The sequence below is a fragment of the Aptenodytes forsteri genome, unplaced genomic scaffold, assembly GCF_000699145.1.
Source record: "Aptenodytes forsteri isolate BGI_AS27 unplaced genomic scaffold, ASM69914v1 Scaffold13, whole genome shotgun sequence".
Lineage (NCBI taxonomy): Eukaryota > Metazoa > Chordata > Aves > Sphenisciformes > Spheniscidae > Aptenodytes > Aptenodytes forsteri.
Genome location: NW_008794543.1, coordinates 2,805,114 through 2,818,307, shown reverse-complemented (window position 1 = coordinate 2,818,307; position 13,194 = coordinate 2,805,114). Strand labels below are relative to the sequence as shown.

The 13,194-nt window shown below is 36.6% G+C and overlaps 1 protein-coding gene across 6 annotated transcripts in view; it reads right to left on the bottom strand.

Annotated features, from left to right (window-relative positions):
• Positions 1–12,991, bottom strand: part of PALLD (palladin, cytoskeletal associated protein) — a 219,147-nt gene extending 206,156 nt beyond the window's left edge. For 5 of the 6 annotated variants that reach the window (XM_009272321.2, XM_009272322.2, XM_009272324.2 and 2 more), the window contains exons 1-2: positions 12,822–12,991; positions 8,768–9,814 (exon numbers count right to left, since the gene is read on the bottom strand). In XM_009272321.2, coding sequence (XP_009270596.1) covers positions 8,768–9,813 — 1,046 coding nt within the window. In that variant the 5' untranslated portion in view covers position 9,814; positions 12,822–12,991. The remainder of the gene's footprint in view (positions 1–8,767; positions 9,815–12,821) is intronic. The other variant, XM_019470221.1, reaches the window with a different exon arrangement.
• Between the last annotated feature and the right edge of the window lie 203 nt (positions 12,992–13,194).

Below are 13,194 nucleotides of genomic sequence, written 5' to 3'. Positions count from 1 at the left end.
TGTCTCGGAGCCAGCTGGCATTGCCTCTATCAGACACAGGGGAAGCTTCTAGCAGCTTCTCACAGAAGCCATCCCTGTAGCGCCCCCACTACCAAAACCTTGCCATGCAAACCCAATACAGTAATAAACTAAAGTAAAGTAAAACCATCACGAATACACACAATGAACAGAAAATCCAGTAGACCAACAGACCAAAGGAAAAAGTGAAACATGATAGAATTGCTGTGCTTAAAGGTTGTTAAAATACTTTATATATGAATTTATTTGAGTTAAAGTGAAAAATGTCACTTTATCCTAAAACTATCAATACCTGAATAATAAGTATTAGAGAAACATATCAGGAGATGGATGTGTTAAAAAAAAAAAGGAGGAGAGGCACTTTGCTATAATTACGGTATTAATAATGAATTTTGGCAAGTTTAAGTGACAATTCTCAATAATAAAAATTGCAAAAATTCAGAAATACACCATTTGTATAGTCAATACTATCTCTGGAACAAAGTAGTACTTCAGTTTCTGCCACAGAATTGTTGCCTAATGCTGTCCTCTCTCAAAAACTACAGAGCTTCATTTTAAAGCACACATATAGGAAATAGTGTGAGAATCACATTAAACCTCAATAAAATATTTGATTTTTACAGTATAAGAATAATAGATGTGGCTGTTAATGATTTTCAAGTCATGAGAGCCCTCTCCTGCCACATAGAACACATACGAATCCTTTTAATCTTTTATAAAGTGTTTCTGCAATCACTGTAGCTACCATAGTGCTTACAGTCTAGTAAAGTCTGTTATTAAGACACATTAAGCATCTCATTGTTCAGAAGCAAGTTTAGTTCTTGGGCTAGCAAACAAGAATGGAATTAAAAAATACTTTAAAAAAGTTCATCATAAAATAGCTTCACTAAAGTTTTCATCTTGAATAACCTAAATATGTATATAAGCTTATGAAAATATTTGAAAAGCAGGACCTGAACCACCTGGTTCTAAACTCTAACCGTAATAGTTAAGATTTTACAAACGGAAAAGTAACAGTTCTGAAGATTATTATTAAAGAGCTTATACAAAAAAGTGAGAAGAAACAGGTTTTTTTGAACTAAGGATACCTAGGATTGTCAAATATGTTGTTAAATATGTTCTATTAACACACATACATAAATAGCACTCATACTTTATAAAAAATAACTAGTATTAAAGCCTTGCCATAATAGTACTGTATCTCCTACCAAGGCACTAGTGTTTCATTACAACTACAAAATTTACACAATGAGAGACTAAGAAAAAAACCTAAATGCTACCTCTAAACCAGTTTTCCTACCTGAATTCAAACCTAGTAACGAAGCAGAAACTACATCTGTGACACCCTTTACATTCCCAAGACTTAAAAATCTACCAACTGCTGTCTAGGTAGTTCAGTCACTATTGTCCTGTACACCTGGATTCCACGCAGCTGTGTAGATCTGAGTTAAGCATTACTTAATCTGACTTCCAATGTTCTTTGCAGCTGTGCCTGATTAGAGTACTGGGGGATCAGGCCCTTTATTATAGGAAGACTTCGGTGGAGACATAGTTTATTGCATGTTTTTAGACTTCAAAGCTTTTAAAGGCTGTAAAACTGGATAAGTTTTGCGAAGTTGTAGAAATCAAGGTAGTTTGAGTTTTACTATAAATTTAAGTATTGTACTTTGCATTTGTTTCTATATTTTCTAAGAACAGTTCTGGATTACATGCAAGTAATGTTTTTAGGTGGGGATTTTGGGTACTTGTTACAGTGGAATTTAGATAAACAACACTTATGAGAAGAAAAAGGTTATAATGAGAGCAAATAGATTCCTTAAAGCAAAGAAGCCCTGAACTTGCCATGTAGTATGCGGAAGGTGCTTTTTTTTTTTTTTGTCAATTTGCTGTGGGAGAAGGAAGAGAATATACTTTGCACAAAACATTTCAATACCTATTGTACTACAGAATCTGGGTGAATATCTGTAAATACTTTAATCATAGCTTACAGCTCAGGGCAGACCTCAGAAGTGATTAAATATTCAGGTAGTAAGGCAAATGCTGAAGAGCTCTAAGTCAGTCCCAGCAGGGATTTGCTTTCGCTAGCTCAGTGCTAACTTGCGTATTTTAAGCACTACACTGCTGATGCACTTTGAAGCAGAGCTACTGACTGATACAATGATTTTGAGAGTAATATAGAAAATTTCTCTTTCAATTTATATTTTATATGCTTTAGACCTTCTTTAGAAGACACATACCCTAGAACTTCTCAAACTACCCAATGCTTTGCTAGGTCTTAGGTTGAAATCCAGGTTGTTCAGCAATGTTAAAATTGTTCTGACCAGTGACAAAATCTTTGTTGTTAGATATCTACTTTTCTGCTAGTAGAACTAGTAAGTTAGGCATTGAATTTTGAGGAAATGTCATGGTTCTTGAAATTTAACTGATTGTTTTCTTTTGGGATTCAACCCTAACATTCTAGTTATAAGCCCTTCTGTCAAAGTTTACTTATTTTACTCTTGTAAAACAAAGTTACTTTGGTCAAGTTTTGTCACTCAAACCATAATGCTTACAGTTTTTACTATCTATATGATACAGCTATGAACATCCAAGGAACTTAAAATTTAAGAGGCCTTCTTAGTCACATAACCTTCAAATATAAACCTTGTCCTTACGCTACATTTGATGTTTTTTTTGCTTATTATAAGATTCTGCAACCTTGTTATCCTTAGCCTTATAAGAAGAGTAGCAGGTTAAGGCAGGATTCTAGCTCCAATTTGGATAGGTTGAGGACTTTGGAAAGTTTGGCTCCAAAAAAGCTATGAAAAGGGAAGAAGGCCAGTTATAAAGATTATTGGGATCCAGAATAAAATGTGATGCATAGAAAAACAATAACATGCTAAACACTCAGAAATACCTAAGTAGTTTCTTTTGAAGGCCTTTTGCTCTGCTGAAGATCACTTGGATGAACTCACGGCCACCAGTGCTTGATTCTGCCTAAATATCAGCTGTGCTTATTACTAGGCTGGACAACTTCTTGGGTGCTGGGAAAAATAACAATTTAGTCAGTGCTTTTCTTGTCACCATTAAACTATTGTTATTTCATCATGACTTTAGGAACTATGGCTTCTGGTTATTTTCTTTCCAGCTGAGACAAAAAATGAAAACCCCAATTGCTCTCTACTTTTATCGCACTTGCCACACAGAGTTCCAATAATATTGTTTGCAGTGGCTATGTTATTGGAACTGGCTTTTCTGGGAAAAATCAGAACAACTGAAGCCTCATTTCTGCAGATTTTATTGCTATGTGCAAATGTACAGACCATGGTAATCCTGGCTCATGCCCCTATCTGCATCTCCTGTTCAGCAAGTTTTGAATGTGGTAAGTGGCTGGCTCTTATGCTTCACAGACCAGGTAACTGTTCAGCTTGTTCTATAGCCCTTCTTTTGGCAATAACATTAATATCCATTTCTGTCTTCTACCTATTCAGCAGTTTTCACAAATCATTTAATATCTTTTACACCTTTTTTCCGCTGGCCAGTTTCTTCAGAAAACAGTAGGTATTTAAATCTTTCCAATTCATATGATTATGCACCAAAGATTTTTTTCAAAGGAATTACAAATCAGAAGTTCAGTCTAATGAAACAGTTGTCTAAGTACAGTGCTTTAGAAAACTAGATTACCAAAGTACAAGAGAATGGTCAACTAGTATTGTATCACTGGTGTTTTGCTTTTTTTTTTTCTTTTTTTAACCATATAAAACTCAAATTTACAGAATTGTTCCTGGAAGTGGCACAAACAGCAAGCATTCTTCACTTGCTCTGCAATACAACAGTGGTTTTAAATAGGCTTGTCTTTTTCCACTGCAGCATATCAGCTATTTACTGGATATTCAGGATATACCACACTCCCTTTCAGCTCCAGAAAGAGGGGAAGTGAGGTACATAGGTGATATTATGTAACTGTTTAGATGTTCCTAGACATGTTGTTACAGTCTAGAATCCACCACAAATTTTTCTGCATGCTTTCTTATCTTCTAAAGGAAAGAATCCCCTCCTTTCCCCAAGATTCAGAGATAGGACTTTGGAGTCTCATCCAAACAGAACGCAAGTATTTGCTGTGTGCTTACACGGTTAGCAGTCTCTTAACCACTGAATGAGTTTTGGCTTTTGCTCTATAGGCTCCCCCACAGCGCTCAATAGCTAAAGGGCTCTATACTTCCCCCTTGTGCGGCTCGGCCCTCAGAAGAAATCCAGCCTGCGAGAACCCTGCCCGTGCTGTGTGCGAGTGACCTCTTCAGCCAAATCAGCGTCATTACAGAAAGGTCACGGTGCAAAGTTGTATTGACTTCCAAACGAATAGTTTTTGAGGTACAGCTGCCATATTTTTCCTTTCTTGAAGATCCACAATGAAATGGAGGCTAAAGGGGAAATGTATTTTTAGTGGGAACTTTGGAAAAGTAATTTTTTGTTAGTAAGTAATATGTTTTCTTTAAGTATATTCACAAATTTGTGTGCTGTTGCCAGATGGAGAATTATTAATAATTTAAATAAAACGGAGTCTCATCCAAACAGAACGCAAGTATTTGCTGTGTGCTTACACGGTTAGCAGTCTCTTAACCACTGAATGAGTTTTGGCTTTTGCTCTATAGGCTCCCCCACAGCGCTCAATAGCTAAAGGGCTCTATACTTCCCCCTTGTGCGGCTCGGCCCTCAGAAGAAATCCAGCCTGCGAGAACCCTGCCCGTGCTGTGTGCGAGTGACCTCTTCAGCCAAATCAGCGTCATTACAGAAAGGTCACGGTGCAAAGTTGTATTGACTTCCAAACGAATAGTTTTTGAGGTACAGCTGCCATATTTTTCCTTTCTTGAAGATCCACAATGAAATGGAGGCTAAAGGGGAAATGTATTTTTAGTGGGAACTTTGGAAAAGTAATTTTTTGTTAGTAAGTAATATGTTTTCTTTAAGTATATTCACAAATTTGTGTGCTGTTGCCAGATGGAGAATTATTAATAATTATTAAATAAAACCAATTCGAGGGTGGAGCATGTAAGTGTATTAAATTGACTGTGAAGGAGCTTTGCAAGAGACTGAGAAGTTGGCATGAAGCATATTTGCTGCGATTCAGCAATGGTTGTATCTGCAGACTACTAACATAGCACAATTATGGGTTTCAAAAAGGGAAATAAACCAAAAGTTACAAATTAATTGATACTGATGAGATTACTTAAAAGTATACTTGATTTTAAAATCATCTATTATTATGTCAGCAGTGTTTCTCATGATTCATTCTGCTCAGTGATTAAGACTTGCCTTCTCATTTAATGATTCTGCAAGAGTTAGGATTCAGAAAAGCAGAGTTTACATTAAAACTTAAAGAACATAAAGCTTTTTTTCTAGATTTCTTGTAAACATCTTGATATCAGCAGCCTCTGAAATGAATACAATGATGTAAAAGACCTAAGCAAAAAAAGCTCCATAGCTTGTACACAACTTCCTAGTTCAGTTGATATTTATGTACAGTTCTGGAGTCATATCACTGAAGTAAAGACTGATGTTCTGCCAGATAAAATAAGAGCAACAAGATACTGAAGTATTACAACAGCGCATCTTTGCTATTAAAACTCTGCAACCTCGGTGCTGCTGTCAAACTTATCTAAACTATGCCGTATTTCATAAAAGAAATCAACAACTTCTAATCAGTTCTGAACAGAACCGTACTTGTACCAATGGCAGGAAATACAGAGTATGTGAGTCTGATGGCACCAGTGAGGTTTTTTTGCTGTGTTATGAAAGTAAATGCCTGTTGACCGTAGGCTCTATGTAGTGGATGTTTAGTAATTCTGTTTTTCGAGATCCTCCATGCCTATGTGCTGCCTATTCTAAGATCATTTTCACCCTGCAAAACAGATTTTGCAACTCAGTAGAACTGAAATATGTGTTAAAGCGTAATAGACTGATGGTGGTAAAACCATTCAAGCCAACAGAAACAGTGTTTCACTGTAGTAAAACAGTATTGTCTACAGACTGACTCTCAGTACCTTAATACTCTTATTAATGACTTGATAAGTAGTACCCTATAAAAAAAACTTTGTGTCTCTTGCTTTCTTAGCAAAAAACTTTGTAACAAACTTTGCTGTTTAAGTTACAGAAGTATGGATGTTATCAAAATTGAAATACTAGGAAAACTAAGTTCCTTTGAGGCAATATGTATCACTGTGAATTCTCACCTGTAAGAAAGACAGTTTACATTTTTTTTCTTCTAGTTGCATTACCTGTGGATATGAGTGGCAGAGCAACTCTTTCTCCCTGTGCCATCCATTGGCGTAGAGATGGGGGTATGGGTGGGATTCACCTCACCTATTATAACAAGCTAATAATGAAGTGTTTAGTCTGAAGTATTTGCCTTAAGTTCTTGTTAAAGTACCAAACAGGTGACTCTTGGTAGGTGTGCTTCTCTAGTGACTGCAGATGGAGTCTAGGGTGACTTGATCAGGTTAAATATCTAAGCTACAGATAGGTAAAATTAGGTGAAAAGGTCTTCAGTATTAATTAATAGTAATTATTTTTTTTCCTTAAGGGTGGTCCCTCTGTCTGTTGCTATTACTCTATTTTACAACTCAAAAATATCAGTAACAGCATGTTAGCTGTCATATTACCTAACCCAACAACAACAGAATTACTAGAAGTTAACAGTTTGTGTTGCCCTAGTGTCCACATCAGTACCACTGGCAGCCTGCAATATCTCAGTGAGGGGGAAGGAAGAACCTAAGAAAAGAAACACACTGGCTGTCATAATTGTGTGACTTCTACAATTCCCCTTTCCTGCTTCATGGAAGTCTGAAGGAGAACGAACAACTGGAAGGCTTTTGCACCCATAACAGTGATTCTTGTCCTTTTTTCCCAGCAGATATTTAAAAAAAATAAAATACCAAACGACTATTAATGACATGACATGGCTGTCATATTGCTTGATGGGCATTACAATTTAGGCATTACAATTACATTTTTGGGGTAAGCTTCCTGACCTGTTGTCAAGGCTCATGATGTAATTCCTTTGTTTAGCATACTTAGCTTGTCTTGGTTTAGAAGATCAGTTGGCTTCAGTTTGTAGGACAATCTAAGCTTGACTACATAACCAGTGTACTCAATGTGTTGAGGTACAACTTTTTCCACTTTGTATGGAACAAGAACAACTGAACACACTTGATGTCTCTATAAATGATCTTTTGACCCTGTAAAAATTTCAGTGTCTCAATATTCAGCTTGTCTGGGATACATTTTCACTGAAGACTCAGAGAAGGATAAAGGCAATGCTGTTGTCTTCAACAGTCACAAACAAGACTCTCTGGAGATATTTTCTACAAAGTAACTTCTCACCTTGGATATACAAGCACATATAGCCATAACATGACTTTTCAAAGCTGTACTTTTTTAATCTTGTTGACAAAGATCTAAAATCTTCAAACTGACAGCTCTGTTTATTCCCTCTGCAAACCTGTATCAAAAGGTACAGATTTTAAAAATATGTTAAGGACTGATTTCAAAGGAGAAGTTCAATTATGGTATGTATGAAGACACTATTTAGTGATGGATATGAATTCCTAAAACTTGCATAGTTGCAAGGCCTATACATGTGACTATCTGCAAGCAATCAGGGGTAACTTAATGCAAAATATTAGTAATTTCAAGTGTTGAAAAACTTCACAGCAAAAGACAGGAAGAAATTTAAAGCACAAGTATTACAGGAAAGTGATTGCCACGTTCCTTTAAGGAAATGTTGAGAACTTTAAAAGAATTACGTAGTCTTCAGATGTGACTAAAGAACCTTACAGGAAGTTCTGAATGGGGAACTACAAATTCTATCCTGTCCAAATAGGACTTTTTGGACAAAATTTTCCTTTGAGAATATCAAATATGCTCAGTTGACTTGAAACCAAAATAGGTTGTGAGGAACTATTAAACTAGAGGTATAATCTACCTCTGTATGTTTAAGCAATCATATTAGCATTAAGGCTCAGACCTCTGAAGAGGCAAACACTGTCTGTGCAGTGCTGGTTGACCTTAATTTCTATTAGCTTTAAAAAGAAAGGAAGAGAGTGGAAAGTATTATGAGATATTCAGCCCGCACTGATACTGCAAATGTAGCTTTTATAACTGCTATAAATACATGTCAATAAAGAACCTAAACCAAACAAACTTACACAGCTGTTACTTTTATGTTTTGTCATCGAACAAAAGCAAATGCACATAAATTTCACTACAAAGTATCAAAAGAAGTTTTGAAATGATGAATAATGTCTTCTGGAAATGTCTTACACAAGACAATATTTGGCTAGATCTGGGTTATCTCATAGTATAGACCCCAAATCCCATTGGCATGGGGCTTGGAGACATTCTTATTAATTGACAGTAAAAACTGTATCAACTGCCTGATACATGCTCTTCAGGGGCAAATTGTGAATTCTTTCACCTAGATTAATGAGGTAACAGTCACACAGAATGTTGTTAGAGCCAATTCTGTTTCTAATTTTGCCATGTGGCTCTTGAATCAAGTAGAACTTCATTTCCCAAGCAGAAAACAATGAAACACTCTAAGAGAACTAAAGAAGTCAGAATCTGTTATTCCATGTGCTTACTAACCACTGCATGATCCACTGTTCTTATGTGACTACCTCTAAGCAGGTCCACTGTGATACCTGTCCTTAGGTATCTTCCACAATTAGAAGATGATGGTATCCAGTAACTTAGTTAAAAGGCATGCACTTACCTGACATCAGGGACTGGGTTGCCAGCAACTCTGCATTCCAGCAATACTTTGTTTCCTTCAGCAACTTCCTGGCTCCGGAGCTTCTGAGTGAATTGAGGTGGTGAAGATTGATTCTCTTCCATGTTGATGAAGGGGTGGCAAAGGACCATTTCACTCTGAGTGATGCTCTCCCTTTCAGAAAAGTGTTCTCCATTCAGATCAATCCCAGATAATTTTGCCTCAGGCTCAGTCTCTTGATGTGGCTTGTCAGGCTCCTGGTTCACTGAGGTACTTGCAGCTGGTTGTTTCTTTTTAGGAGACAGGTATCCACTGTCTGGAGAAGAAGAATCCCCATCAGGACTTCGGCCTCTTGTCTTTGCTGCCTGTCTAAATATAGATGACAGTTCCTCTATGAACGTGGCAGCTTTGTCACACAGCTTGTTCCTGAAAGGAACTTCTCCCTGGGATGCCGATTCGGGATTTGGGCTTGTCTTAGGCACACCTGGACCATCTTTCTCCAAATGTTTCAGGCTTCTAATGAAGCTGGGACTAGCAGTTAGCAAATGGGAGGGACTTGCTTGCTTCCTGGAAACTGTGACAAAACTACTTGCTGTTTGAGGTGCGGTGGATTGCTCTTTCTGATTCCCTGGGAGAATGTGACTTGCAGCGGATGAAGTCAGACTGCTTGCTTGAGGCCCCCGTAAAGCATCTTGCTCGTGCAGCTTGGTATCCCTGAAAGAAGGATTTTCTGAAGTGCTAGAAAGAGAGGTGTTGAAATAATGAGTCAGGTCTGGTGCTGCATTCTGATCCTCCTTCATGGAATTGGCAATGGCTTCCCGAGCTATGTCAAGGCTCTTACATATCTCTTCCTGGGTAAGGAAGGCAGAAAGTTCATTTGAAAATTCCCCATTCTGTATGTCTGATAGGGAATCATAGAAAAAGTCATGGTAGGATGAAGCTTCTGACATATTTTCAGGATATCCCCTATTGGTGCCTCTCTCTGCACAGTAAGCCTCCTTCAGCATTAAAGAAAGAGGCAATGCCTGGCCACAACTTCTATCTTGCATCCTGGAAGACACAAATAAAATTCCTTACCAAAAAAACCCAAACTTGTCAATAAAAAAACCCCTGTTATATCCTGGTTCCCATAAGCTAGACACAAAACTGGGAGTAGAGCAGAACCCAACTGTGCATGAAATACTTACCATAAACCTTGGTTTCTATTAGAATGGGCCAGGACTGCAAATTGGAGGAAATAGGTGGAAATGAGAGCACTTAGGAGTAATTTTTCTCATGCGTCTTCCTTCAGAACTATGAAGACATCCTTTGTCTGTATATTGCCTATCACAAGCTCAATTCCACTGGACCAATCTAAGTGATTTTTTATTTCACATCTGATTTGTTATTTCACATCAATGCTATTACACTTTTTCTGGTTTTAGGCTTATGATGATTTGGGGAATATATTTACTTTTCTCTTTCCCATAACACTGCCTTCCAGACACTAAACCATCAAATTCCAAGAGGAACACACTGTTCTAGTTGAAACCATTATAAGAATCTACACAAGGATGTTTGGATTAGAAATTCCAAGTTATCCTTTCTGTTTAATGTTGATAATGTGTTTAATATTATTTTACTTCTTGTGTTAACATTTTTAACTTGTTACCTTTCAGTACAATTTAGTAGCACTTTTCTCAACACCGATAAGTGTAATATCAAACTACCACATGCTAAAAGTAAAACACTAAAGAAATAGATTTCACAACCTGTGTATCATCCTGCACCACATAGGTGTATAATGTATATTCTGTACCAGTTTCACAAAGTACAGAAGCATCTATACATCTCCAGTTTTCCCACACGATTTTAGAATGAGGATGAGCGTTCTCTGTCTCTGTAAAGCCAGCAAGAAACAAGACGCCAGGGAAACCACTCTTTTCCCAAGGGAAGGATCTGCCTGAAATTCTCCTTATTGAAATTTATTTGTCCTGCTGGTCACTAGATTGCGGGTGATCTGAGCTTAAAAGTAATTATTGCTTCTGCAAAGCATTTAATTAAGTTGAACACCAGTGTTTTTAATTACCCTTGAAAATTCTCTTCTTCTTATGATAATTTCTATAAGATTAATTCTGCACATGATTTTTAAAAATATTATATTTTCTCTTAATGGTCCGAAGTATTTCTCCACTGATAGGTGGCTTGACAGTCATGAGATGCACTCGGATGTATTTTACATCAGCTTGTGCAAGCTCCAATTGCCTTTAGTCACTTCACCAGGGCTTACCCGGCATGTAGTCATTAACTGACTGATAGATTATTGGAATTCTTGGCCTGGCATATGCATCTCTTGATATGCCTGCTTGTCTCGCCATCAGATTACAACTCAACACATAAAAGGAAGTATAAGGGAACCAAAGCATTTTAGGATTTGATATATGTTTTTATAGAATACAGTGATAGGCTTATTCTTTGCTGGGATTTCACCTTTCTTTCCTTTTATCTGTGTTTACAGGGCAACAAATTTAGCAACCATGCCAATCTCATGTCAACAAAATCTAAAAAAGTATATACAGTATAACTGACTACCACACAGCAGCTTTAAAGAATGAACCTGAGAAGCCAAGCAAACAGTTGGTCTAGAGGCTCAGCTGTTAAGGCATAAACTGGATGAATGCCAGGGAACCAAGGGTTAAACCTGGACAGTTTCTGCCTCCTTAATCTTAGTTATTTTTTAAAACTTTTTATTCAAATGAACAAAGGTGCTAGTTTACTATTTAGATGACGCATAAATACCTGTGCTTCAAATGATACCTTTATTTAAATCTGATTCATACTGGTTCCTAGCTTGCTCACATCTCAAAGTGATACATTACATACTCAGATAAACTTCTCTGACTTCCAACACCAAGCTGCTCTGGTGTTTCAATGGGTTATGGGTCGGAGGACAGTTTCACCTATTGCTAGCCACCCAACACGATGATTAAAATGAATGTGTTATGAATTAGCACATCGCCTCCTAATACTCAGTTTTATGCTGTTTTGTCACTCATTAGAAAAATATAATGGCTACATATGTCATAATTTTCAAAGCCCAATGTCTAACTTTAGGTAAATCAATCTGTAGCTGGATATTTAGATAAAGTCGATCAATTTAAACACGTGCTGGTTATTGGCAATTTCTAATGCTGATCAGCCTTCTTGGTGAGAAAGGTCTAGTGCCTAAAAATGGATTTATATGTCTAGCTTTAGACAGCTGAATGGAGGCTTCCAGTATAAAGACTTTTTTTCAGCCACACTGTAATACATAAAACCACTATTCTTTTAGAGCAACTTGTAACCACAGTGAACTGGAGGTGAAGTATCACTAACCCTATCAAGTAGCATATAAGATCATAATTAGAAATTTCGAACACTATTTCTAGCTTCTCCAAGTTAGACTACAATGTATTTATAACAGTTTTCATCATCATTACTCATTAGGTAACCTGCAAAGCCATATACTATATCATTTAAAGACACAAACATAAAATACAATGTTGCATGCAGATCAGTGTTTAGCTATACTTCCAGCATTATTGCATATAAACTATTTATGGGGTCCTATTTGCTATATATTTAAAAATTACTCACAAGTAAACACACATTTTAATATCACGCTGTTTAAATATTTATTCAGAAAATAATATAGATGCTCTAAGGAATAATATGGTAAATAGTAAATTCAAAATGTACTGGATTACAATAATCTCAGAAAACATTTGAATAATTAATCAAATTAAGGTATTCAAGAGACAAATAATGACATATGGAAAACCATAGAAAATCAAAGGACTCATTTCAAGAGAAATATAAGAAACCTGAATTTGCGGAATCTGTCCAATGAAAAAACTATTACTTAAAAAAATAAGACCCAAAGCCAATCTGGTCAAAGGAATAATAAGAAGGAAGAAATGTATCTAGTAAGATTTTTTTAAAACAAAAAAGGCACATGTTTTTCCTCTGAATTTTGAAATGCTGCAAAATTACTCCCCAAAGTACAATAATTAAATTTAGCAGAAAATATAAAACAGACCTTACAATGAACAGGCCAATATGAAGAGTGTCAAGTATAATTAACAGCAGGTAAAGTTGCTTTTTTCCTTCTTTATCTAAGTAGGCTTAAAGTTGCTCCAGCTATTCACTAAAGATTGCTTGGTCCTCAGTAAGCATCGGCAAGACTGTGGCCTGTGCGTTACATCTGTCCTCTGTGACTATGTAATTCTTACCCCACTCATCTATATTTGGTAACTGAACTCATGTTTCAGCAGACTGCCGCTATCTGGAATTCCAGTAGAAGCAACGTTAGGCCTGGAAGTGGGACAAAGTTCTGTGCACTTACTACTCAGAAATTCAGAGAACTTAATCATTTAAATGAGCAATTTTTGTTGTATTTAACACAGTATTTT